Here is a 25,151-nt window from a genome sequence, read left to right on the forward strand (position 1 = left end):
GTGAAAGCAACAATTCATATGGGCTGAGCACAGCCCTCACTGCTCTCTGGAAAGACAAATCCAGGTTTTTCATGGCATCATTCTTGAGACCAGGAGACTTCACCAGCTCCTTCAGAAGAACAAATCCTAAACTGAGGCCAGAACTAGACTGGAAGGAAGGCTCTCCATGACTCTGCAGAGCTTCCAGAGCCTCTCCTGAACCAAACCCCTGCTTGAGAGGCTCAAGTTTTAGCGAGCTGTACCCAGGATTCTCACTTGTGCAGAATGCAACCTTTTTCCTTTTTCTGTGTGTGGGTTTGTTTGGGGTTTTTTCCCCTTCACTACCTTTACTTTGAAAACAGAATCTTTGATTGCTAAAGCACCAGAGAACGTGGCCAGGTGAGCACAGACACCCAGGGTGTGACGTGGCCTTGGGAAGCCTCGGGATGCTTTCCCAAAACCCTCGCCCGTGCCCGAGGCCGGCTTTTCATGGGATAACCAAGTCATGCAAGCATCCCACATGCAAATCCACCCTGCTTCCACCCACCCTGGCAGCAAAACCTCCAAGGGCCCAGCTGCTCTTGGATTGTCCCCATCCAAAGTGCCTCTACCTGCGGACCACATGTTCAGACACACTGATGCTGCGGGATCGGAAGGCATCAACTGCAGAGGGTTCTTTCAGCTCTTTCACTGGAGGAGAGTTATTCAAGCCTTGCTTTGCATTTTTGGCTAGTCTTAAACTACTATGTGGAGAAGCACCAAGCCCCAAAAGAGGTCACAGAAGGGAGGAAACCATTGTAGGGATGTAGGTTGAAAGGTCACAGTCACAGGGTCAATATTGGGGGATCCCGGAGGGTGATGGAAAATAAAACAAATGCCAAAAAAAAAAAAAAAGGGAAACAAAAATTAAAACATACAAACAAGCAGAGCTGAAAGCTTTAAAAAGACAAACCACATTTTGAAAACAAGATTTTAAATGTGCTACAAAACAAATGAAATTAGTACAAGTTAAAAGAAAAAAACTGGTTGAAATGAGAGTTGGAATACTGGGCTGTTCAGCAAAGGCAAGGGCACCTGAGGGCTCCCTGGCACAAATTCCTCAAGGCTGAGGAGTTTTGTGCACTTCAACCCCCTCTTGTGTTGCCCCGACTCACCATGGCTCAACACCTGAGGGCTTCCACAGATCCTAAAATGCTCTACCTGCACTAGGTCACAGCAGTTTTTAATAAGAGACAGGGACCATGACAGCCTTCTCTGTCCTCACTAAGCCTGGCCCAAAGCTGAGCTCTCCCCCAAGTCACAGCACACCCAGGGCCTCCCAGAGGTGTCCCTTAGCCCAGCTCGAGGCCCTGGGGACACTGAGCCCCTGTTCCAGACCCTGCCACACTGCAGAGCCAGCAAACAGCCCTGGGGATGCTCCTGTGCCTCAGCCCGGGCTCCAGGGAACCCCCTGGGCTCTGGGCTGGCACAGAAAGGAAATTACTGTGCACACTTGGCAAGTGCCAGGAACACGTGGGAGATGACAGCAATTAAGATCCAATTAAGATCCAAGAGGCACTTTAATTAGTCACTGAGATGCACGCCAGGCTCGGGCTAATTTGGGCAGAACAGTTGGTCCAGCAGCTCCCATCCCCAGGGATAAAATGCAGGCACTAATTTAACCCTTCTGGCTCTTTCTAAACACAATTTGTCTGCCATCCTCATCTCAGTGAGCTCTTACATCTTAGATTGCCACCTGCAGGGATCAGAATTTCTTTGTCCTTCTCCCAGCAACCTTTCCCAGATAATTTTGGCCACAGCTGCTGCAGAGAGCCCAGGCTCATGCTCAGGCATCATCCCCTACACCAACATCAGCACACCCAGCAGCCCTGGGAACTGCTGGGATCCTTATCCCTTGGAACACCCAGCACCTCAGCTATGGCTGGGAAACATTCTTTGGGCTTCAGGACTGAAAACCAAGCCCAGAAACTTCTCAGGAAGGAAACTGGAATCTGCTCCAGGCCTTTCCTCTGTGCCCTGGCCAGAATCCATGCTCAGCCAGGCCCAGAGGCAGTGGCATCCTGCTATTCCAGTGCTTTGGGCACTGCCTGAGTACAGCCACACTCCTCAGCAGAGATCTCTGTGGAAAGTGATCCAGCAAAAGCCTTTAGAGACAGTAGTATTCCAACCTGGTAGAATTTAACAGGTTTTTTTAAGGGGGAAAAAAAGAAAAAAAAAAGATTAGTTGGAATTCTAATTGGAGAGATGAATGTCAAAAGCCTTCTCTTCCAAGTTTCTGGATGAAAGAGGAGGAGATGGGAGAGATGAAACACAACACAAGGCTTACAGCTGCAGCAGTAGGGCAGGGATGGTGTTTCTGCATTGCAAGACTGCTGCAGCCTTGCAGCTGAAGTAGAGGCACTTTCCCCAGGGCTCAGATGCCACCATGTGCTCACTGCTCACAACACTGAAGCAAGTTAAGTGAACCAGTTTAGGTAACCCCTGCAGGTAAAAGGACCCTGGAGAAACCCTGAATGCCTTCCAAGGAAAATCTTTGTCCCCTGGCAAATGTTACTTTGAATGACTGCTGGCAAGAACAGCTCTGACTTCTGAAGGCTTTGCTTAAAACTGTCCTGATGGCTTCAAAAATTCAAAAAATAAAAAAGGGATTGGACAGAAAGCAGCTGTGTGCCAGCCAGTGCACTGACCTGGCTGGGAACACCATGGAAAAACACAGTACTGGCTCTCTAATTTATCCAGGTCGTTGATCACAACCATTTCTCTGGCAATGATCTGAAAATGACTCGTTACAGATCAATCATCAAAAGGAGCTCACACAATCCACATGAACATGGGATTCTGTTATCTCTGGTATCACCCTCTTCTCTCATCTCTGCTAACACTGCACTGACACACCCCAACCTGACACAAGTGTTGATTTTCAGAAGTGAGCACCAAAAGGGCTGTACAGGCCTGCAGGACAGGCAGTGCTGCCTCAGCTGCCCCACCAGGCTGCCAGCCTGACTGGATCCCAGCCTCTCACCAACCCCATTAGTCTTTGACCTAAAGAGGTTTACTTTGCTTGCTTACTGCACTGCCAGATGGGGATCAGTACCCAGCCTCCCTCAGGGACACGCAGGGCAGGGCGTGAGCACCAGAGCAGGAACACCAAACCCTGCTGGGCTCCAAGAGAATTTACCTCTTTGGCCTCTCATTGAGGCTGGTGCTGCGAGCCCTGAAGCTGTCCTTCTCTGGGGTGTCATCGAAGGACAGGAGCACGTTGGAGCGCAGGCCCTGTGTGGGGACAGGAGGTGCCAACGTGAACAACGTGCGGCTCAAAATCTGCAGCTCAAAATCGTCAGCCCAAAATCTGCAACTCAAAATCTGCAGCTCAAAGCACGAGAGCTCACAGAGATGCTGACAAGAAAACCAGAATTCTGCAGGCTTCAAAGAGAACCTTCAAAGATCTCAGCTCAGTTTGGATCAGGTCCCCTGAGTGCTGCTGGGCTGAGCAGTGCCATTACCTTGGTGATGTAGGGGACAAAGTCCTTGCGGAAGGGCAGGCGGCAGCGGATGAACCACATGGCGATGACGTGGTGGGCCAGGCAAACGATGTACTGGTTAAACCTGCAGCAGCACAGACACCCCAGCTCAGTGTGCTCTGCTCAGCCTGGCACACTGAACTGCTCCTTCACCTACTCAGAGTGTAAAGGAAAAAAAAGCCCTCAAAAATTCTCTTCAAGAAAAACAGGTTTTTGTCCAAGGTGATGATGACCTAGAATTGTATCATGTAAATTACAGAATGGTTTGGGTGGGAAGGGATCTTAGAGATCATCCAGTTCCACCTTCCACTGTCCCAGGTTGCTCCAAGCCCTGTCCAGCCTGGCCTTGGACATTTCCAGGGACCCAGGGGCAGCCACAGCTTCTCTGGGCACCTGTGCCAAGGCCTCCCCACCCTCACAGGGCAGAAATATCCCTTCTTCAGGAAAAGCCTGGTGACACCAGAATGAGCAACATCCTATGAATAACCTTGAACTAAGAACAACAAGAAAAGGCTTTCCAAGCTCTGAGTTTCACAGATGACAGAAGCACATTGCTGTGGCCTTACTTGGAGGGGTTGGTGTAGGGCAGGGAGATGGCGAAGACGCTGGCGTACTGCTCTGCCGCGAAGTTCCGGTACAGGTGAGGCAGCCTGGCCAGAGCTGCAAGAGTCCAACAGCAAAACCAGCACAGGTGAGCCCTCAACACAGCCCTTCCGCACAACCCTTCAACATCCTAACTCGGTTTAATTTCTAAATTTTTGGGTTTTTTCTGAATGATCAGTGACATGGAAGTTAAATCACATCATGCAAGAAGAAAGCAGCTGGTATTTCTGTATGGCTGCACAACACAGAGTGTGTTTCTCTCTTCAGAGCAAGAGCTTCATACAGAAAACTTGTAACAAATGAGGTGATCCAACATTTATAACCTGAGCAAGGGCATCACAGTGCATTCCATATGACCAACATCCCCCCATTCCACACAGAACCCACAACTACAGACACCGAAAAGAAGAACATCACGACTTACTTGACAGAAATTCCAGCAGAGGGATTGCCATGTTGGCCGTGGCAGAAATGTGGGTGAGTTTGACAATGAGGACGGGCAGTGCCTTGATGATGATGTCGGGCATCTCCACGCTGCAGACTGACAGTGCCACCACGCACTGGTTGGCACAGCGGTAGATGAGCCCGTGCTCCAGGCAGTACACGATCTCTCGCTGGCAGGGCAGGGAAACACTCAGCACACCAAAGAACACCCTGACAGCGCCCCTGACTCCTGGCAGCACCCCAGAACACCCTGAAGGTACCCCTGCTGCAAGGTACCCCTGCTGCAAGGCTGGGTGACACAGCCGAGTGCTAACACTGAGCTTTAAGTAACGCTGCAGATACCCCAGGCCAAACTCTTATCAGGGAACTCAAATCAAGTAGGTAGTTGAGACTTAAAGTTACTGATTTAACAGAAATTTTGTGTTTATAAGAGGGTAGAATCACTCAGTGACCTGTGAGGGGGGAGAGGTGAGGAGTGAACCCACAGTTAATCCTACATGGAGTCACCAAAGTGTTTTTTCACCAACAAAAGGCAGTGTTACCTTGCACTCCTGTCTCCTAACCAGCTCCCAGGCTAAACCATGCTGTACAGGCTCTGCCCTCCCTGCAGCCTCCCGTGTCCCCACACCTGCTTGGCTTTGTCCAGGTAGTTGTGGTAAGATATCAGTGCTGTCAGCACGGGGACCACAGCCAGGTGCAGATCCGTGCGGGAAAAGCCTTCGGGGGTCCCGTGGAGCCTGTCCGTGGTCTTCTTGTCTGTGAGCTGACAAATCACACAGCCAGTCAGGGCACCTCTCACTAAAACACCCTCTGAAAGGCAGCAGAAGGCACTGCCCACAGCTCCCCAAGACCTGTGTATACATATATCCATATACATGCATTAAAAGAAACAATTATTACCTATTCCGTACCTAGAACAACCCTCATAAAAGAGAGGGTGAGTAAGGATTGACAACCAGCCTGCTAATCTTTAAAATATTAGTCTGAAGACAAAAAAAAACCACTCAAAAATCCCCTCCAAGCAATTCCCAAGCAAGCCAAGGAGCTGGGGACTGTGCTTCAGTGGCATTACCATGTAGCTCAGTGCAGAGGCCAGCTGGTCTATGTTGCAAGGAGAAGTTAAAAATAGCACTTTATAGCGGAGGGACTCGGGTAATTTGTTGAGAACCAACTTCAGCACCTTCCAGTCTGTCTCCTGCAAAGACAGGAAATGTTAAGCTTCAAAATTTTTGCATGATTTCACTTGAGTTTGGAAGATCAATCAAACTGCAGACAATGTGTCATTTCCTAGGCAGATGTAGGCCTTGTCGTGGTTGATACAGAAAAAGAAGTCACAAGTTTCTCCCTGTCTGTCACCCAGCTCGAGGTGCAATATTGGCACCACAAACTGGAAGAGGAATTATATTGAGATCTGACAGCCAGAATCCAATTCTCCAAAGCACCAGCACCAATTAACTCCCAGAGCAAGCCAAGCCCTCAGCACAGAACCGTGTCCAATGCCACCCTCAGGAACAATTCCTATTTACAGTTTATTGCTGATGAAACATTCACAAATCCTCAAAACACCTCACAAACTCGCAGTGGGAGAGGTTTTAATTCCAAATGCCCTTTCAGAAGCAGGATGGCCTCTTGGATCTTGTTTAACAAGCTCAGCTTTTGCCCTTGCCTGCTCTGAAGCAGTGCAGGGAAAGCTGTGCTCATTTTCTGAAGAGCTGCACTGCTGCTCCCACTGGTGGCTGTGGAGCTGCACAATCACACCCAGATTTTGAGCAGGAGGAGCAGAAATTGCTTTACAGGATACATTTAAGATCTCTGGGCTGGAATTTGACAGGCAGCTGGTGCCAGGAGGGGTCAGAAGGATGCCAGGAGGGGACAGAAGGATGCCAGGAGGGGACACAAGGATGCCAGGAGGGGACATACCTGCTTCAAACACTGCAGGAGGACCCCAAAGACCATGGAGTAGGGCAGGTGTCCCACCCGGACGGTGCCACCCTGGGAAGGCACACTGGGGCTGCCTGAAGGTGGGGACAGGGTGCCAGGGGGCTTTTTCTCAGAAGCCCTTTTCTCTGCCTCTCTGCAGCACAGAAAGGGAGAAAAATACAGAAAAATACCTGTCATTTTTACAGCTTATTCATGTGACCTACAGCACCACCCTGTTTGGGAGCCAGGTTAAAGACTGAACAATGTAATCTGCATTTTCAATTTTAAAAAGCACAGGATTGCTCAGCAGACACACTGCAATCAGCCAATTTGATCAATAAAGGATTTTTCTATCTAATTTAGAAAGATAGCTTTTGGGGTGTGTTACACAACTTTAGACAAGCCATAAAATTAAAACTAGCCAGATTTGTACAAATCATTGAATCAAATTCAGCATGGAACCGGTATGAGGCAAAAAATTGCACATTTTTGGGGGAAGCTTTGTGAGCAGGAACTTAAATTTCATGTCTGAGATTGAGAGCTCTGCAGGTAAGTGATTTGTAAGAACAGTTCACCAACGCCTTACTGGTTCAGACAATCCTAGTCTGTAAATACAGACTGGTCTTGGATGTGGAAGATTTAGAAAAATTGCAGATTGTTACTGATGGAACATTGAGCTCAGCACACAATTTAGTCTGGAAACACAATTTAGTTTGGAAAACAACTTTTTAAAAATAAAAATAAATTAAGAAGTGTCCAAGGCCAAGTTGGGTGGGGTTTGGAGCAGCCTGGGACAGTGGAAGGTGTCCCTGCCCATGGCAGGGGAGGCACTGGATGAGCTCTAGGATCCCTTCCAACCCAAACCACTATGTGATTCTTTTGCTAAACACAATGAGAAACCTACACAAAATCACAGAGGCAGTAGGGGCTGAACCTCACTGCTCCATCCTTGTTGGCAAGGCCCAGGCGGTGCAGGGAGTCAGCTCGGAGCATCAGCAGGAAATCAAACACCTGCAACAAGGAACACACTGGAGTCACTCAAACCTCAGCCACTGCAATACTCTCCCACCCCTACATTATATTTTTCCTGGTGCAGAAGGATTTTTAAGAGATGCCACAGCTTGTTCTGCGGGAGGCATCACTGCTGGCAACACATCGCATTTACACCCGTGTGAGCCAAGGAACATTAATTCTACTTCTTGCAAGCCCCAGAGCACCCAGTCCCCATCTTTACCCAGGAACCCAGCGGGTTGTGCAGTGCAGCTCTGGGGGCACAGGGGCTGCTCCTACCTGCAGCCTGATGCTGCTGGCCACGGGCAGGCTGTAGCAGAACTTGTAGTGGCGCTGCACGTGCTGGATCAGCATCTCGTACACGCGCGTGGCGTGGCTGGAGGGCAAACTGTACAGCTTGGTCTGCAGCACAGAAACACAGACACACAGCCCTGTCACACCCCTGGGCTGCACTGCCACTTCCAGCAGAAATGCAGCAAAAGCTTCATCCTCACTGTATGGCTCTGGAAGGAACATCTGCAAAGATCCAGAGCTGCTCCAGAGAACAGCCTGCTCTTCAGCACAGCCCAGGACATGCTGCCCAAGCACAACAGATCTATTAAATCCACTCAAGGTTATCAGCTCCTCCTTTCTGCTAATTTATGGCCACATCCTCCCTCCAAACAGGAAAATGTGCTGGGCTGTGCAGTGGGAGTTAAGAAAATACAACACTCAGCAAACAGTTCCACAGTGCTCAAAATCAAAGCACTCACCAAAACAAGACTTAAAACATTAAATAGTTAAAAGTCAGAATATTTAGAGTGGGAGAAGAGTTATCTAAAAAGCCAAGTCTTGCAGAAGAGTATTAGGAACAATCTGTGTTTAATGCTCTGCAGCATTTACCTGAAGAATTATCAGGAGCCCAAGAACTGCTGTCTTGACATCCTCCAGAGAAGCTGAATATGACAGCAAGTCCCTCTCTTCCAGTTCAGACGGAGATGACAGAGAATGTGCAGCCACCTTTGAAAGAGAAAAGCAACACGTGGTTGAAACCTGCAGCACATCCTTTCTCTGCTTCCACGCTGGAAGCCTCAGAGCCTCAGGAAGGCACCCCTGCTGGGAAAGCTGCCAGCCCTGAAGGTGGAATTCACCTTCTCAATGATGTCCAGCAGGCTGTTGAAGTGGTGAGTGTTGCAGCCTTCAGCCAGGTCCACCAGCAGCTGAGTGGCCAATTTTCGGACCTGGTGGTCTTTGTCCTCTGGGATGTGAGCCAGCTGGGAGATCACCACCAGGTTTATCAGCTCCTCCTGCAAGAGGACAGACCCTCCCAAGCTGTCAGATGTTCAGCACGTTAGAGAAACAACTGCAAACAAAAGAACTCAGCTATTCTGGTAGCAGGCTCGCTCCTCCACTGCTTCATTCCTTCACCTCCCCTTCCATCCCACAGCTATTTCTGTCTGCCAGCCCTCCAGATATTTGTGACTTTATTGAACTTTTCAGTGCTTTGGGTTTTGTCTGTCCTAGAGATCTGACAGCCCAGGCTCAAACAGACAGGGATTTCTAGGCCTTGATTCTTTGAGAGAGAGAGGAAACCCCAACAGCTTCATGTTTTCACAAATCTTGAAGGAACCCAAGGAGCATCTCTGCCCCTTCCTGCCCTCTGACACTTTGGGCACATCCTGAGGAGATCAAGATATCCCTGGATATCCCCAACTTCTCTCTCACAGAGTTTCCATCTTGGACAGCAATTAAACTGCAAGCACCAAGACCAGACACTGCCCAATATTTCCAGTTCCCATCCTTTTACAAAGCTTTTAAATCAGCTTTGAAACTCTGTCATCAACTGTCAATTCTTCCAAAACAAAACAGACATGGATTTAACAGCCTTAAAACAGGGAAGCCAGGACACAACAAGGTTTGTCCTCAGAACCCTGCAGCTCCCACTGCAAATTGCACATTTCTGTATCCAGCTAAGGACAAACAATGGCAAATCCCCTCACAAGCATCCCAAAGAAACAGCTCTGTGTGGGATTGAGAGCCCAGGGCTGTGCCTTCCCCACGGGCAGAGGGGACGTGAAACCCCCAGGACAATGTTCTACCAAAGGCTTTCCCACCACCTGAGACCTCACCTGGCCCCCAGGCAAACACACCTCATAGAACTGTCTGTTGATGCTCAGCACAAAGGACAGCACATCCAGGACCTTAATCCTAACAGCACTGCGGCTCTCGTTCCTAAAACAGGAAAAGCAAATCCAAAATTAATAAAATAAGAGTTGCTGGTATTTAGGGAATGGGGAAAAGTAAAACTAAAGGAAAATAAGAAACTTTTTCAGAGTTGGAGCAGTAACTGTGAGAGATCAGCTGAGCCCTGAGTTAATGTCTCTACACCTGAAATCAGATTCAAGAACAATTGGAAATTCAAATCCCAGGTCAGCTTTCACTCCTTCTGCAGACCTGTAATTGCACTTTCCCATTTCCAATCCAAACTAGGAAGCACATGGCAGAAGAACAAGTGCTCTGGTGAGCGAATTTAAAAGCAAACACATGGCACTGAGGAAGAGCTGCTCTTTGGCAGCATTTCACAGAGGAGACACAAGTTTGTTATTGCTCTGGGTTGATGTTTCAGAGCACAGAATCCCTTAGGGAGCACCAATTCAAAACCAGATAACTGGAATACTGGATAACCATATGCAACCCTAATGCTTAACAGGAAAATCTTGTTTGGTGTCAGAACTACAAAGTGCTGTGGAGTGGAACACAACTGCCTAAGCTAATTGGAATAGTATTGAATGGAATGAAAGAGAAGGAGAAAAAAGCAGCATAAAGAACTCAGGGGAAAGATTTTCTTCTGTTAAAGAAGTCCTTTCATGTGCTCTGCCCTGGGACTACCACACTTCTCAGCAGCCACTTACTGACTTAGAACTTCAGAAAACAAAATCATGTAGCATGACAAGGTGGCAAGAAACACTTGAAAGTGCTTCTTAAATTAAGAAGTTCCCAAAGTTATGATTTCCTACCTGAAGAATCTCTCCATTAGGAGCTGCAGGTTGTGGATCCAGCCATCTTTGGCAGGGTGGATGGACTGAGCTCTGTATGTTATCAGGTTTAACACAGAAGATTCCTTCATGGAAAGACCAAGCAATGTTTTTATTGCATAAGTAAACATAATAAATCCATTTCCCCAACCCCCTCCATGGGAATAAGGCTCATGGAAGTCCTTGCTGGGGTTTTCTGACCATTTCCTATTTTAGGACTCTCAAATTTCAGCTGTAACAGAACAAACCCAAAAGGAGGACAATAATAAAGCCTTACTGGTCTCTGATCAGCACATCTTTCCACCAGCTCAAAAAATCTCTCTTCAGAGCCATGAAAATCATTCTGGTCACAGAGCTCCTCTACTGTGGTCAGAAGATCATGTACAATGGACTTCAGTTCTTGGCTCTCCAGAACCTGAAAAGAGACAAAACCATTTCTGTAAGAGTTCCACCCTGCCAAAAAGTGCTAATTTTAAACACCAACAGAAAACTCAGAGAACCACAGCAGTGAGAACCGGGCTAAGCCTTTCTCAGCTCCCCTTTCCCCAGTGCACAAACAGATCAATCTGCAGAAGGATTTATGGCACTGAAAGCACCTGCAGGCAGGCCCAGCACGCACCTGCAGCTGCTGCAGCAGCCTCTCCATGATGTCCAGGAGGATGTCCCAGGTGACAGCCTGCAGCCCCTTGCCATACTTCTTGATCAGGCGTGTGATGGACAGAACGATCTCGTAGGACACGACGGCGTTGGGACAGGTCATGGCCTGCAAAGCAAAGCCCTTCATCAGTGAGCAGGTGGGGAGCAGAGCCCTCAAACCCTCTGCACCCAAATGCAACAAGCCTTGCTAATTAGGGAATCGGCCTGGAGGCCTGAGATAAATCCATTTGGGTCCCTGCACACACAGCACAGAACCACCTTCTCAAAGCAGTTCTGCTCTCCTGCGAGCAGCTGTGCCTCAGATGGCAGACACAGCCCCATCCTACAGGCAGACAAGGGGATTAAAGGCAGTAATTCCTGCTTGAGGCACCCAGATGAGGAAATTTTGAGAGCTCTGAGGCTTCCCCTGCAGACAGCCTCCCTCACTTTTTGTACCACCCACTGGGAAGAGTGAAAGTTGTTGCTTTTTATTTTATTTTTTAAGGTAAAGCACCCACAATGTAGGTATTTGCTAGAAAGGATTCAAATTTTGCTTTTCTGGCCAAAGATGTGCAAGGAGGAGGCCTCAGCTACAGACACAAATCCTCTTGTTTTACTTGTTTTACTGTTTCTCCCTGCTTCACCCCACACCCAATTTTTCCCTCTCGTCCTCCAGGCCTACAAAGATCCCTTTGGTGTAGGGGGCCACGGTTTTGGTTTGAATTTTTCCAAGTAATCAAAAAGTTGCCCCAGCATCCCATCCTACCTTGAGGAATGAAGGCAGCACTGAAGTGGGGGAGTTCCTGAGGGAGTTGAGGCGATGAGCCCCCCACAGAGCCATCCCAACAAAGAACACAGCTCCTCTCAGCAGGGCTGCATCTGCCATGTAGGATCTAAGGACAGGGGGGAGGCAAGATGCCACAATTATTTCAGCATACAAAGTCAATAGGAATATGCCCTGTCCCAACAGGAATTCCCAGCTGTTACACATCAGGGCCTTGCACAGCAATGGACAAACATGAAAAGCAGCAAATCATTCACCACAACTCTAAACAGAGGGAAATTAAATTCAGAAATGCCCTAAATGAGCACTTCAGCAGAATAACTAGAAAGGGAAATTATTCCTAAGCACCAGAACCTTCAGCTTGTCCCGCTGAGGTTGGTGACTCCCCATCCATCTCACCAGGCCCTTCCTGAGTTCCGTGGATTCCTGGATGCTGCTCCCTTACCTGTCTTCCATGATCCTGCACATGTTGTAGATGGCACTGTGTCCCAGGTGGGTCCCCAGGAGGTTGCGCATGAGCTGCAGTGCAGAGAGAACACCTCAATCCCCAGCTGTTCAAACACTCAGTGCCTAAACATGGATTAAATGGCCATGCTTCTGAGTAAACATGACCTGCCTTTCCCTGCCACAGCAGCTGAAACCAGGAGAGAATCCCATGGACATAACACAACTTGCACTAATGAGAAGCTGATCCCTCAGTACTTCAACAAGTTTTAATTTTAATTACTCTTCAAACCAAGCTGAAACTGGTGGCAGATGTGCCCAGGTCAGTCTGGCACCTCATCCAGGGGTGAATTCATGAAAGCAAGCAGAGTTCCTGACCTTCCAGCAGGGCTCACAGAGCTCCTTCACGTTGATGGTGCGGCACAGGGTGATGATGAACACGGGCAGGTTCTCCGAGGGCAGGCAGTTGTAGCAAACAACTGCATCCAGGACTTGCAAGGAAATCTTTGGGAAAGACAAAAGTCAATCAGCCAGGTCAAATCCACACCTGGCACACCCAGAAAATCTTCTGGAAGTCAAAATGGATGAAGATATTTTGTTTTTTTTTTTTTCTTTCTAAAAGGCACTGTCGATTTGTTTATCAAATTGATTAATGCTCTGTTTGCTTTGGAATAAATTATTGGTGTGTGAGATTTACTGGCTTACAAATAACATAATATTGCATCAGCTCTCTTGAAAGATGAGAATAAACCCAGAGTCTGACAATGTGATTTTGTTTGTAGAAGTTACAAAGAACTTCAAAGAGTTCTGCAGTACTAAAAGAAGCTCAGATCACTGACCTCTATGTCCATAGATGATGAAGTCTGAATGCACAAGAGGCAGATCTTGCTGTTAAGAAAGAACATTTAATTAGAATTGTTTGCTCCACATGATTTTAGGCAAATTACAAAGAGCCAGAGCAGTCAGGTTAATTGCCATGCTATTTAACTCCTCACTGCCCTTCCTGGGGCAATGGTGGTGACAGCCCAAGGGACACTGAGCTCTACAATCTCTTTTATAAAGTCAAAGGGAGACTTAAATGCAGCTCAGGTAATGCAACAGCACAGACCCTTGTGAGACTAAGCAATGCAAACAGGCCCACCCCATGGAATGGGAATGGGAGAAGCACATTTAGTTAAGCTGAAACAGACCTGAACACCGCAAGAACTGAAAATCAAATATTTGTCAGAAATCACCTAGGATGAAACAGATCCAGATGGGGACAAAAATATCCCAGTTGTCTGTGTATTGATCTGTAACTTTCTCTCTGTAATTTACCAGGAATAAGCAGGTAGGAGTTAAAAAACCCAACTTACTGGACCATGTCAGCTACATAGTCTTCCAGGTAGCAGCTATTAAATTTCACCAGGTTCACCAGAACCAGGAGGAACTCAGACGTCAGCCCAACATCCATCCACTGTAGCACAAAATCAGCTAAAAAAGGGAAAAAACCCTGTTACCTTCTACCCAGGAGTGACACCACTACTTTTTGTGTTATCACTGGGTGTCTCTGCCTGGATTTCTTGCCCCCAGATTGAAGAGGAGTTGGGACAATGCTCACCCAGCTCCTCCTCCAGGTAGGTGATGTAGCGCCCGTTCTCCGTCAGAGCCTTGAACACTTCCAGCCGCTCGTGCACGTCTTCATTGGAGGGGTAATCCTTAATAACCTTAAAAAAGTGGGCTCTGAGGATGCCCAGCCTCTCACCCTGGAAATGAAAAAAGGGAAGGGGTTAAGGCCTGGACATTAGCAAGGTACACCTCAGTAATCTTCATGCTTTAAATCAGCTTTTTCTTGAATCGATGCCTACTCCCTTCATAAGCACCCACCCCTGCTTTCTCAGAACACTGACAATGACAAATTTGGGCTGATTCAGCCCCATGTTTGTGCAACACATTGGGAAATCTGAAGAATTCCTTGTGTGCTGAACTTGGCCAGGCTAGAAGTGTCTCACACAGAACCCCTTGCATACCTGAAACATCAAAACCAGCTGCAAACTGGGACTAGAAGGTCTGGGCAAAGACCACATAAAATCTGCTGAATTATGCTGAACTTAACCCAAAGTATTTCCTCTTTCTCAAGAGTGTTACCCCAAACCAGAACAGCTTTCTATGAGCTGTATGAAAAGTTTTGCTGCGAGGTCAAACCAAGACTTAAAACTAAAACGCTTCCTCTTCTCATTTCTGAGACGCAACCAAAATTACAAATATGAACATTTGTAGAGAAGAGCCCCCTGGTGCTTCTCCCATTTTCCCGCCTGCACAAAGCCCAGTTCAGGTCAGTGTCCCCTGCCCCGTGGGGCTGCTGTCACCTGTCCCTGGACGATGGACTTGAGCAGGTGGAGCACGGCGTGCCTGGCCTCGGCGGGACGCTCCGGCTGCAGCATGTCAGCCACCACCTTCCACACGGCCTCCACGGCGTGCTGGGGGCACAACAAACACCAAAACCACGGCAAAAGCGTGAGGCAGGGGAGCTCAGCTCCTCCAGGAGCTCCAGCCAGCAGGGCACAATGAGTGATGGCAATCCACGACCAAGATCCAGGGGTTCCATGTGCGGGGCTCTCTGCTCTGAGGGACACTCACCCACCTGGTCACACACTCAGACCAACCCCAGGAGACCCCAAATCCAGCCCTACACCCCGGGAACTGCAATTCCTCATTCCACACTCAATGCAAGTGGGAATATTTGTGCAGAAGCCTCCACCCAGCTACAAGATGAGTTAAAAACCAAGTGGGGGATGCTTATTAACAAGCCAGGAGATAAGGAAATCTCTCCAAACATCATCTCCCATGAGCTGTCCTGAACATCCCCAGCATTCTCCTTCCAGGATGGTGCAGGAAGCCCAACAGCTTCATCCCCTCTGCTGCAGAGCTGGAGTGTTGGGCAGACCAATTCCCTTTTACAGCACAAAGCAGCCTCTGGGATCACCCATTCTAAAAAGCTTTCTAAACAACAGGAGTCCCTTACAATAGTCCAAGAGCTGCTGCTTTAATTTCCATCCTTTCAATACTCACTGAACACTTTGGAACTCACCTCTTCAATTTTTTTGGTTTTTGCCACTTCACAGATTTGACTGATTGCTCGTATCCTGTTACTCAATCCACACTCTATGCTCAGTTCCTGGAAAGAAATGGAGAAATAGGCTAACAGTTTATCTTACCAGAAACACTTTTCCATTTCTCCAAGGGGAGAAGGAATTCTGGTCTCCTTCTCCTTTTTTTTTGCATTTTCCTCCTCATGTGCCAACGATTCTGCTTAAAGACTTGTGGTACCAATTACTGGAATCAATTATTTTATTTTTCATTTCCACAGCACTGTAAGGTTTCCATAAAACAGAAACAGTTCCCAGCTTGTGGAAACTGCCACCACAGAAACTTCATCAAGCTCAGACCATAAAAAATTGAGGGGTCAGGGAAATAGCCTGTAACCCAACACAACAAATATCTCCAAAGCACTCAAAGAGGGAATAACTCAAATGCTGGAGCTGCAAAGTAGGTGAGTTCTACATCCAGCTCACTAGAGAATCAGGAGAGGGAATCATGGAGAGGAACTGAGTGCCAAAAAAACAGGAAAGGAGCAGGACCCCCTCAGCTGAGGTACCCCAGGCACTATCCCCACCTTCACGCCACTCAGTTCTCACACCTTGAGTATTTCTGCAGTGATGATGAACTCTGTCTGCTTGCCCTCCGAAGACTTGGAGCTTCCCCGGGATGTTCCCAGCCCCAGGAGGTTCCTGAACTTCTCCTTCAGCCCGGAATCCTTGCTCTGAGGCTTTGCCATGGCTGCCCAGCGCTGAGGCCCTGCAAACACAGAACAGGGCTCTGCTAAGGGAGGCCCAAGGGGGATATTTCAGCAGGGAAACAGCATCACACCAGGCTTCTTCAAAGAGCTTGGGTGCCTTGAGCCTTTTCAAACATGGGAGAAGCCCAACACTGAGGAAACACAAGGAGCTTGTGCTGCTCCTGCCTTCAGCACCTGCATCCCCCATGGAACAGGGACCTTTGGGACACCCTCTGCTGGGAGCTCTGAACACCCAGCCCAGCACACAGGGTGACTGCTGCAGCATGTCCATGTGCACACACTTTTTGGAGGGTGTGGGTTGGACACTTGTTCCCAAAGCAAAGGACAAGCACACCGTGCTGGGCTGTCAATGTGGAAGCGAGGAAGGACCCACAAATCTGAGTGCTGGAACATCCAAGTCCTGCCAAGGCAAGGGAAAGATGGGCAAGAACAGGGATGGCATTACAACATCAACCTCCAGAAACTGCCTCCCCCTGCTTGACCCACTGTCCCTTGGGGACCCTGGCCCTGGGCACAGCACCCTGTACAACCCCAGAGCCCCAGGAACATCCCATGGCCTTCCCACAGCCTGGCACAGCAATCCCTGCTGCTCCTGGGGATGCACCACACAGCGTGTCCCTGCATCCCGGGGCACATGGCATGGACCAGCCCAGTGTGGCCAGGGGACATGGCAAGGACCCCATCCCAGTGTCACCAGGGGACACACCATAGACCCCAGCCCACCATCCCCGGGGACACATGCAGCCCCCAGCCCTCTGTCCCCAGGGACACTTGGAGTACACCTCCCTGGGGACCCCCACAACCCTAACCCGCCCCGGGTGATGGCACATTGTCCCCCACGACCCCTGAACAAGCCCGAACGTGCCACATCCCACCCGAAATCCAAACACGCCACAACCCACCCCAAGCCAGGATATACCATAAGCGCTTAGGGACACACAACGGGGGACACATCCCAGACCCCGAACACAATGGGAGTCACACCCCAGACCCCAACAAACACAACGAGGGTCACACTCCACACCCCGAACACAACGAGGGTCACACTCCACACCCCGAACAGACCGAGGGTCACATGCCGGACCCCAAACACAAAGGGGTCACACCCAGACCCCAACAAACACAACGGGGGTCACACTCCAGCCCCCGAACACACCGCGGGTCACATCCCATACCCAAACAAACACACCGCGGGTCACGGCCCGGCCCCCCGGACACACCGCGGGCTCACAGCGCGGCCCCAAAGCGCGGTCCCCTGCCGGGGCCGGCTCCCCCGGCACTCACCCCGAGCCCGGCCCGGCCCGGTCCCGCCGCCCCGGCCCGCTCCGCTCGGGGCCCGGTGCCCGGTGCCCGGTGCCGGCCCCGCCCCGCGCTCGCCCCGCCCGTTCCGGCAGCCCCGGTGCGCCCCGGGCCCGGTAGTTCGCGGGGCCGCCATGAGCGCGGCCCGGCCCGGCCTGCGGCGGCTGCGCTCGGCCCGGGGCGGCGCGGGTACGGGCAGGGGACGGGCAGGGGATGGGCAGGGGATGGGCAGGGGATGGGCAGGGGATGGGGTACGGGCAGGGGACGGGGTACGAGACAGGGTACGGGCAGGGGATGGGGTACGGGCAGGAGATGGGGTACGAGACAGGGTACGGGACAGGGGATGGGCAGGGGACGGGGTACGGGACAGGGGATGGGGTACGAGACAGGGGATGGGGTACGGGACAGGGGATGGGGTACGGGACAGGGGACGGGCAGGGGACGGGGTACGAGACAGGGGATGGGGTACGGGATAGGGGATGGGGTACGGGATAGGGGATGGGGTACGGCACAGGGTACGGGCAGGGGATGGCGTAGGAGCCTGGGAATGGGGTACGGGCAGGGGATGGGGTGCAAGACAGGGTACAGGACAGGGCAACTGGGGGTACGGGACAGGAGATCGGGGTACAGGACTGGGAATGGGGTATGGGAGAGGGGATGGGGTACGGACAGGGGATGGGGGTATGGATAGGGTTTGAGTGTACAGGCAGGGATTGGGGTATGGGATTGGGAATGGGGTACCGGAGAGGGGATGGGGTACGGGACTCAGAATGGGGTATGGATAAGGGATGGGGTACGGATAAGGGATGGGGTGCGGGACAGGGGATGGGGTGCGGAGCAGTGTATGGGATGTACGGACAGAGGATCAGGGTGTGGGCAGGGGATGGGGTACTGATAGGGGATGGGGGTCTGGGTCAGAGGATGAGGATACAGGATGAGATGGAGAGTATGAAGGAGGGATCACGGCTTCCTGGGGTACAGGAGGAGGGGATCGGGGACACGGGGTGTATGGGAGAGGGGGAATCGCTGGTACGAGAAGGGGGGATCGGGGTGTGCTGGGCACGGGGAGCGGCTGGGGCTGCACCAGGCCCAGGCATGGCTGGGACAGGGGCTGGGTGTCCTTGTCACGTCCCCCTTGGAGTGAGGGATGTAGTTGTCTTGGGCTGGGGATGCACCTCCAGCAGCCTCACCTGTGTTTGGGACACTGTCCCCATGGTGTGACATGTGACCCCACTGCTGTCACCTGTTGCCATTTGTCTCACAGGTCCTTCCATCCTCCCTCACCCTGTGCTGGCTCTGCTTGGGGCCGGGGGATGCTCAGTGTTTGGGTTGGGACTCAGGGCAGGGACTCGCCCTGCTCAGGGTCCCCTTGGTGGATGGTGGCACATGGGGCTGTCACCGAGCTCTGTGCAGGCAGCTCTCCTGAACCTGGAATCTCTGCCATCCACGCAGGGAGCCAGCTCCAGGGCACGCCCGCGGTGCCGAGGCAGAGCAGGAGGAGGAAGAGCGTGGCCATTGCCTATGAGGCAGGGCAGGGCGAGGGGGCCGAGGCGCGCTGGGAGCCGCCGCGCTGGCGGGAGCAGCTGCAGCGCATCCGCCAGATGAGGAGCGGCAGGGATGCTCCCGTGGATGAGATGGGAGTGCACAGGTGCTACGACACCAGCGCGCCTCCAGAGGTAACCCAGGCATTCCATGGGGGCAGCATTCCCACAGGGAACAGCATCCACGGGTGACAGCATTCCCACAGGGAGCAGCATCCACAGGGAACAGCATCCATGGGTGACAGCATTCCCACAGGGAGCAGCATTCCCACAGGGAAAAGCATCCACAGGTGACAGCATTCTCACAGGGAAAAGCATTCACAGGTGACAGCATTCCCACAGGGAGCAGCATCCACGGGTGACAGCATCCATGGGTGACCGCTCTGGCAGGCACACGAGAACACAGCCTCCCTCGTCCTCCTGCTGCCCCTGGATCTGTCCCACTTGGGATGTTTCCAGGACAGAAACTGGATCAGGATCAGGGCTGGGATTGGTCCCAGAGGATGTGATGAATGTGAGGGGCAGTGCTGCTTTGTGGAGCAGGCTGGCAGGGCATGAAGCCATGTTCTTATTTTCCTTAAAAATCTCTGTAGGAGTCCAGGGAAGGTATCCAGCAAGGTGGCTGTGGAATGCAGAGGAATGTGTGGGGCAGGCTTGGAGGGGCAGTGGGAGGCACTGGAGCGGGGATGTGGGGATCACAGAGTCCCAGAATTGATAGGGTTGGAAATGACTGGAGACTGACCAATCCAGCCCCATGGGCTTGGAGCAGCAGGAGCCTCTGGAGTGGGAATCATCCAGAGGAGCAGTGGGACGTGCTGGGCTCTGAGGGAGGGCTCTGGAGGACACAGCTGGACAGCCCTGGCACAGGGAGTGCTGTCCTTGCTGCTCCCTGGGGAGAAGGACGAGCTGTGACCCCGCACCAGGCAGCATCACACGCTCTCAGCCGCGTGGGCTGGCAGCTCTGGGACCACATGGAAATAGCTTCTCTTCCCTGGGGAAGCTGCCTTGCTGCTTCCAAGAAAAAGTGGATGTTGTAACCCTCAGCTCCTCACACCATTTCTCTGTACCCTGACATTATCCTGTTTCCACGCATGCAGGGATTTTTTCCTGGTGCACCTGGTTTTGCAAACTTTGCAGGAGAGCTGGAGCAGGAATTGTGTCCCACGTTGTCCAGGGTCATTGTGGGTTAGTTGCATCATCCTCCTCACTCTGGTGGGATGGAATCACATCTGGGAAGAAAGAATTGGGAAGTAGGAGGTGATGGCCTGGCTAAACCCTGCATGGCAACAGCAGAGGAGTTCCTGGGATTTGTCCTCCTCCTCCCAGTCTCTGTCATCCCAGTTGTTCAGATTTGGTTCCCTGAGGAGCTCACTGGAGCCAGACACCAGTTCCTACTGCAGCCTGGTGGGAAAGGGTTGGGATTTTCAAAAGCTGCTTAGAGCAGACATTGCATGAAAAATCATTGGCTGTTTGTGCCCGTGCATCCTGTGGCTCTCCTGGGAATGCCATCCTCAGGGAAAGCTATGTCCAGCCCTTTGTGGCTCAGCACTGTCTTAGGAGTATTCCAGCAGGCAGAGCTGCTCCCTGCCCTCTCACAGGTACTGACCGCTGAGCTTGAAGGGGTTTCTTTTCTCCCTTTGTTGTGTGGTGGAATTAGAAGGTTATGGATTATTCCTGTTGGTTATGGATTATTCCTGTTGCAGCCTACCAGTCTCTGGGAGGCAGATTGGGCTGAAGGGTGGGAGCACACCCTGCCCTGAGGGTGGTGCAGAGCTGCTGGATCCCCCCAGGGTGTGTCAGTGTCCCCTGTGTGCCCTGTGTGCCCAGGTGAGGCGGTACCAGGTGCTGCTGGCCCTGATGCTGTCCAGCCAGACCAAGGACCAGGTGACGAGTGCTGCCATGGATCCCCCAGGGCATCTCAGTGTCCCCTGTGTCCCCTGTGTGCCCAGGTGAGGCGGTACCAGGTGCTGCTGGCCCTGATGCTGTCCAGCCAGACCAAGGACCAGGTGACGAGCGCTGCCATGCTGCGCCTGCGCCGGCGCGGCCTCACCGTGGACAGCGTGCTGCAGATGGACGAGGAGAGCCTGGGCCACATCATCTACCCCGTGGGCTTCTGGAGGGTCAGTGCTGTTCTGATCTTTTAGGGTTTTCTAAGCTTTTTGATGGTTACATTCGTGTAACGAACTTTCTTACACATTTCATGTAAATAACGTATTGTTTTCTATTTTTTTTATGGAAGAAATTTGGTGGATTGTTGATTTGTCTAGTGTCATTGGAGAGGTGGCACTTTCACCCTCCAATCCACTATCACTTTTAGAAGTCTATAAATGTTAAGAGTCAAAAATTAAGTCTCTTTTTGCCTTGAAAAGAGCAGTGTGTCCACACTGTATTATTTCATGTCCTGTAGTGACAGGTGAGTGCAGGATTGCCACACAGACACAGAGCCCCCGTGCCCTCCTCTCTCCCCTGGAATCAGGCTAGAAGCTGGGTTTGACACCAGTTTTGGCACTTGGTGTTGCCAGCAGGATGGGATTGTTGGCTGCAGGGCCTGTGCAGGAGGAGGCTGGAGCTCCCAGCTCTCAGCATTTTCATTTCATGTAGAAGCCGAGGCTCTGTCTCCTGCACAGCTCCCGTGTGTGGCCTCACCTGTAACACACACTCAGGAATGGTTGCTTTCCTGGGCTGTGGGTCTGTTTTCCCTGTGTTGCAGGGCAGCTTGGACTGTGTGCCTCTCCCCTTGGTTTTGCAGAACAAGGTGAAGTACATCAAGCAGACCACGGCCATCCTGAAGCAGAAATACGGAGGGGACATCCCGAGCACTGTGGAGGAGCTGGTGCAGCTGCCAGGAGTTGGGCCCAAAATGGCCCATCTGGCCATGCACATTGCCTGGGACAGCGTGGCTGGGATAGGTAACCTGTGCCTCTCCCAGCCCTCTCCTAAATCCCAGCCCATCCCCAGGCAGAGGGGCAGCACTGCAGCCCCAGCAGCCTGCTAACACCCCTTGGATCAGTACCTGCCTAAGGGAGTGATGTGACCCTCAGCACTCACCCAGGGAGCTGCAGGATGTGAGCAGCTGCTGTTCCTCCCCACATCTGATAACAGACATCCCCAGGGGAAGTCACAGCCCTGGGGAGCTGGTGCCAGATGGGGCTGGACCATCACCTGCAGGTCCTGCCCTGGGGCCCCAGGGGACAGAGGAGTGTTCCAGAAGGATGGGAGAGCCCTGGGAAAGGCAGGAGGAGCGGGTGGGTGGGAGCTGGAGCTGCAGCCCCATCAGCTGGACAGGCTGTGGCCCCTGCCCTGCATCCAGCAGCCCCTGGGCTCTGTCCTTCTCCTGCTGTGGGGGAGGGAAGTCCAGAGGCAGCCAAAGCAGCCAAGTGCTTTCCAAATAATTGTGTGCTCGGGTTTGATTTGGGAGGCAAGGCTCAGTCTTCCTGTTTACAGCAATTTCCTGGGTTTTGCCCAATTAGCCCCAGAGACAGGTTTATCACCGCTGATCTAACAATAATACACTTTGCATGCAGAGCTTTTGAGCTCAAAGCACATTATAAACACTGCTTTAAGCCTCCCAAGCCCTCTCTGCTGGTGGGTATTATGAAATGTGTTTTCCATGCGGGCAGAGGAAGGGGCAGAGAGCACAGTTTGCGTAACTCAGCTGAAACTCTGGGAGGATGGGAACGTGCAGAGGGAGCAGGGGCCAGGCCTGTGCCTGCTCCATGGGGCTGGGGAGCCTTGGGAGAGGCTGTGTGAGCCTGGGGAGGGACAGACAGACACCCACCCCAAATGCTTTTGGCTGCAGGCCTGGGAAGAAAATGTTTGTTCTTGGAGTGAGCCCCCCCTGCCCTGTGCTCTGTCCCAGCTGGGTGCTCTGCTGCCCCAGGGGGCTGTGACACACACCTGGGGCTCTGCTCTGTCCTTGTGTCCCGGGGGCTGTGACACACACCTGGGCTCTGCTCTCTCCTTGTGTCCCGGGGGCTGGGACAGACACCTGGGCTCTGCTCTGTCCTTGTGTCCTGGGGGCTGTGACAGACACCTGGGGCTCTGCTCTGTCCCCTTTTCCTGGGGGCTGTGACAGACACCTGGGCTCTGCTCTGTCCTTGTGTCCTGGGGGCTGTGACACACACCTGGGGCTCTGCCCTGTCTCTCTCTGTGCCTGCCCCAGCTGAACTCTGGCTCTCCCTCCCCAGCTGTGGACACCCACGTGCACAGGATCTCCAACAGGCTCCAGTGGGTGAAGAAGGAGACCAAGAGCCCCGAGCAGACTCGGGTGGCACTGGAGCAGTGGCTGCCCAGGTGAGGCCCTGTGTCTGCACACAGCCCTGCTTGGGGCTGCATTTTGGCTCCTTCCTCCTTTCAGGCTCGCAGTGTTTCCCCTCTGCCCAAGCCACAGCAGCAATCTCTCACCTGTGTGCTGGCTCTGTTGTTATCAGATGGATCAGGCACCACCAGTGCAGCCCTTGATCCCTCATTTTTGCCTTGCCAGGTTTACCATGACCCAGGCCAGGTGCTGTTCCTTGCTGAGCCCAGTGGCCAGAGCAGCAGGGCTGGATGCTGGCCTCACTGGTGGTTGTTGTTCAGTGTCAAACACAGCCGGCGCAGAGGGGCAGCCCCACACCTGGCACTGCTCCCCCCAGCCCAGCAGGACCAGCAAGGGTTGGGAGGGCTGTTCCAGCAGGGATCTGGCAGGGTTGGGACTCACCTTCAGAAGGGACAGGCAGAAGGGAAAAAGGATCCCATTAGCACCACAGGCTGTTCTCACCCCTTCCAAGCTGCATGGCAATGGTGCTGTTTGTCCCCCCACTGCAGGGACCTCTGGAAGGAGATCAACTGGCTCCTGGTGGGCTTTGGGCAGCAGACCTGCCTGCCTGTGAGCCCTCGCTGCAGCCAGTGCCTCAACCAGGACATCTGCCCTGCTGCCAAGAGACCCTGAGGGACCATCCAGCCTTGGCAGAGCCACAGAGCTGCTCGGGCCTGGCACAGGGCTGGCGGTGTGGCTGCAGGGACAGGAGCCTGCTCAGCAGCTCCAGAACAGCCACTGGCCACGGCTCAGCTCTGCAGAGGGAAAAGGGGCTTGGAGAGGCAGCAACCCTGCTGGGACAGAGCTGCACGCTCCAGCCTGGCTGAATGGCTGAGCACAGCCCAGCTGTGCCACTCTGAGTCACTGCAGGGAAAAGCTTTGTCCTCGGGGAGCTGCTGCTGCTGCTTGTAAATATTGTTTAATAAAGGTGGTGAGGGCTTTTTGCACCCACGAGTTTGCTGGCATTTGTGTGGCACTGGCCGAGGGGAGGAGAACGTGGGTGACCTGAGCAGGGCTGAGCCATGGCAACCCTGCCAGGCTGAGAACAGGGAGCAGAACCTACCACAGGACAGGAGCTGGGCCAGGGGACACACAGGGTGCACAGCAGCAGGAATTCCTTCATGGGAAAGGCTGTTAAACACTGGAAGGGGCTGCACAGGAGGGTGGTGGTGGAGCTCCCATCCCTGGAGGTGTCCAGAGCTGGATGTGCACTCAGAGCTCTGGGGATGGGGACAAGGTGGGGATGGGGACAAGGCGGGGATGGGGACAAGGGTAGGGGATGGGGACAAGGCAGGGAATGGGGACAAGGCAGGGAATGGGGACAAGGTAGGGATGAGGACAAGGCAGGGATGGGGACAAGGTAGGGATGGGGACAAGGTGGGGATGGGGACAAGGTGGGGATGGGGACAAGGTGGGGATGGGGACAAGGGCAGGGGATGGGGACAAGGCAGGGAATGGGGCACAGGTTGGACTTGACGATCCTGGAGATCTCTTCCAGCCTTGGTGATCCCGAGGTGCAGCTGGAGCCTTCCCAAGCCAGGAGCAGAGGAATCCCTGCTGGATGAGCAATCCCTGGGTTCTGGGTGATGCACAGCACCAGCAGTGCCACTCTGTGTGTGCCACGAGGGTCACACGGCCACGGGAGCCAGGCTGTGTCCCCAGGAGCTGGCAGGGACAGCACCACCCCAGCGTTTTGTTCTTCAAAGAAAGGGCAGTGCTGACTTCATTGTGGAGCTTCAAAGGGTAATTCCAGCTCCTCTCCGAAGAGGAAGCAAAGTTTACAATGTGCTGGAGGGCTGCAGTTCCGCCCGGGGCTCCCT

General features: G+C 52.4%; 2 protein-coding genes across 8 annotated transcripts in view; one reads left to right on the forward strand and one right to left on the reverse strand.

Annotated features, from left to right (window-relative positions):
- Positions 1-17,504, reverse strand: part of TSC2 (TSC complex subunit 2) — a 33,186-nt gene extending 15,682 nt beyond the window's left edge. For 2 of the 6 annotated variants that reach the window (XM_063171534.1, XM_063171533.1), the window contains exons 1-25: positions 17,479-17,503; positions 16,036-16,193; positions 15,427-15,513; positions 14,705-14,815; positions 13,957-14,101; positions 13,712-13,829; positions 13,196-13,244; positions 12,735-12,860; positions 12,358-12,431; positions 11,895-12,021; positions 11,112-11,255; positions 10,770-10,907; positions 10,475-10,578; positions 9,608-9,689; positions 8,609-8,764; positions 8,361-8,477; positions 7,758-7,880; positions 7,372-7,478; positions 6,468-6,621; positions 5,620-5,742; positions 5,176-5,310; positions 4,528-4,717; positions 4,067-4,160; positions 3,483-3,585; positions 3,158-3,252 (exon numbers count right to left, since the gene is read on the reverse strand). In XM_063171534.1, the coding sequence (XP_063027604.1) occupies positions 3,158-3,252; positions 3,483-3,585; positions 4,067-4,160; positions 4,528-4,717; positions 5,176-5,310; positions 5,620-5,742; positions 6,468-6,621; positions 7,372-7,478; positions 7,758-7,880; positions 8,361-8,477; positions 8,609-8,764; positions 9,608-9,689; positions 10,475-10,578; positions 10,770-10,907; positions 11,112-11,255; positions 11,895-12,021; positions 12,358-12,431; positions 12,735-12,860; positions 13,196-13,244; positions 13,712-13,829; positions 13,957-14,101; positions 14,705-14,815; positions 15,427-15,513; positions 16,036-16,173 (2,840 nt within the window). In that variant the 5' untranslated portion in view covers positions 16,174-16,193; positions 17,479-17,503. Of the gene's footprint in view, positions 1-590; positions 723-3,157; positions 3,253-3,482; positions 3,586-4,066; positions 4,161-4,527; positions 4,718-5,175; positions 5,311-5,619; positions 5,743-6,467; positions 6,622-7,371; positions 7,479-7,757; positions 7,881-8,360; positions 8,478-8,608; positions 8,765-9,607; positions 9,690-10,474; positions 10,579-10,769; positions 10,908-11,111; positions 11,256-11,894; positions 12,022-12,357; positions 12,432-12,734; positions 12,861-13,195; positions 13,245-13,711; positions 13,830-13,956; positions 14,102-14,704; positions 14,816-15,426; positions 15,514-16,035; positions 16,194-17,478 lie in introns of all 6 variants that reach the window. The other 4 variants (XM_063171530.1, XM_063171529.1, XM_063171532.1 and 1 more) reach the window with 4 other exon arrangements.
- A 123-nt stretch (positions 17,505-17,627) lies between these two features.
- Positions 17,628-24,278, forward strand: NTHL1 (nth like DNA glycosylase 1). 2 transcript variants are annotated; one of them, XM_063171587.1, is made up of 6 exons: positions 17,628-17,682; positions 18,946-19,169; positions 20,984-21,154; positions 21,784-21,943; positions 23,222-23,327; positions 23,841-24,278. In XM_063171587.1, the coding sequence occupies exons 1-6, from the start codon at positions 17,628-17,630 to the stop codon at positions 23,962-23,964; spliced, it is 840 nt and encodes a 279-aa protein (XP_063027657.1). In that variant the 3' UTR covers positions 23,965-24,278. The 2 variants fall into 2 exon arrangements, with proteins under 2 accessions (XP_063027657.1, XP_063027656.1); XM_063171586.1 differs by lacking the exon at positions 17,628-17,682 and having other exon boundaries at positions 18,632-19,169.
- Positions 24,279-25,151: the final 873 nt, after the last annotated feature.

The sequence above is a fragment of the Melospiza melodia genome, chromosome 18, assembly GCF_035770615.1.
Source record: "Melospiza melodia melodia isolate bMelMel2 chromosome 18, bMelMel2.pri, whole genome shotgun sequence".
Classification (NCBI taxonomy): Eukaryota; Metazoa; Chordata; class Aves; order Passeriformes; family Passerellidae; genus Melospiza; species Melospiza melodia.

What these genes read in the sequence shown, in the direction of transcription:
- NTHL1 (XM_063171586.1), top strand. Translation starts at nt 18,663, where the DNA reads ATGCACCTCCAGCAGCCTCACCTGTGTTTGGGACACTGTCCCCATGGT. An exon ending in ACACCAGCGCGCCTCCAGAG is followed by an intron (nt 19,170 to 20,983) that starts GTAACCCAGGCA and finishes CTGTGTGCCCAG; the next exon opens with GTGAGGCGGTACCAGGTGCT. An exon ending in GGACAGCGTGGCTGGGATAG is followed by an intron (nt 21,944 to 23,221) that starts GTAACCTGTGCC and finishes CTCCCTCCCCAG; the next exon opens with CTGTGGACACCCACGTGCAC.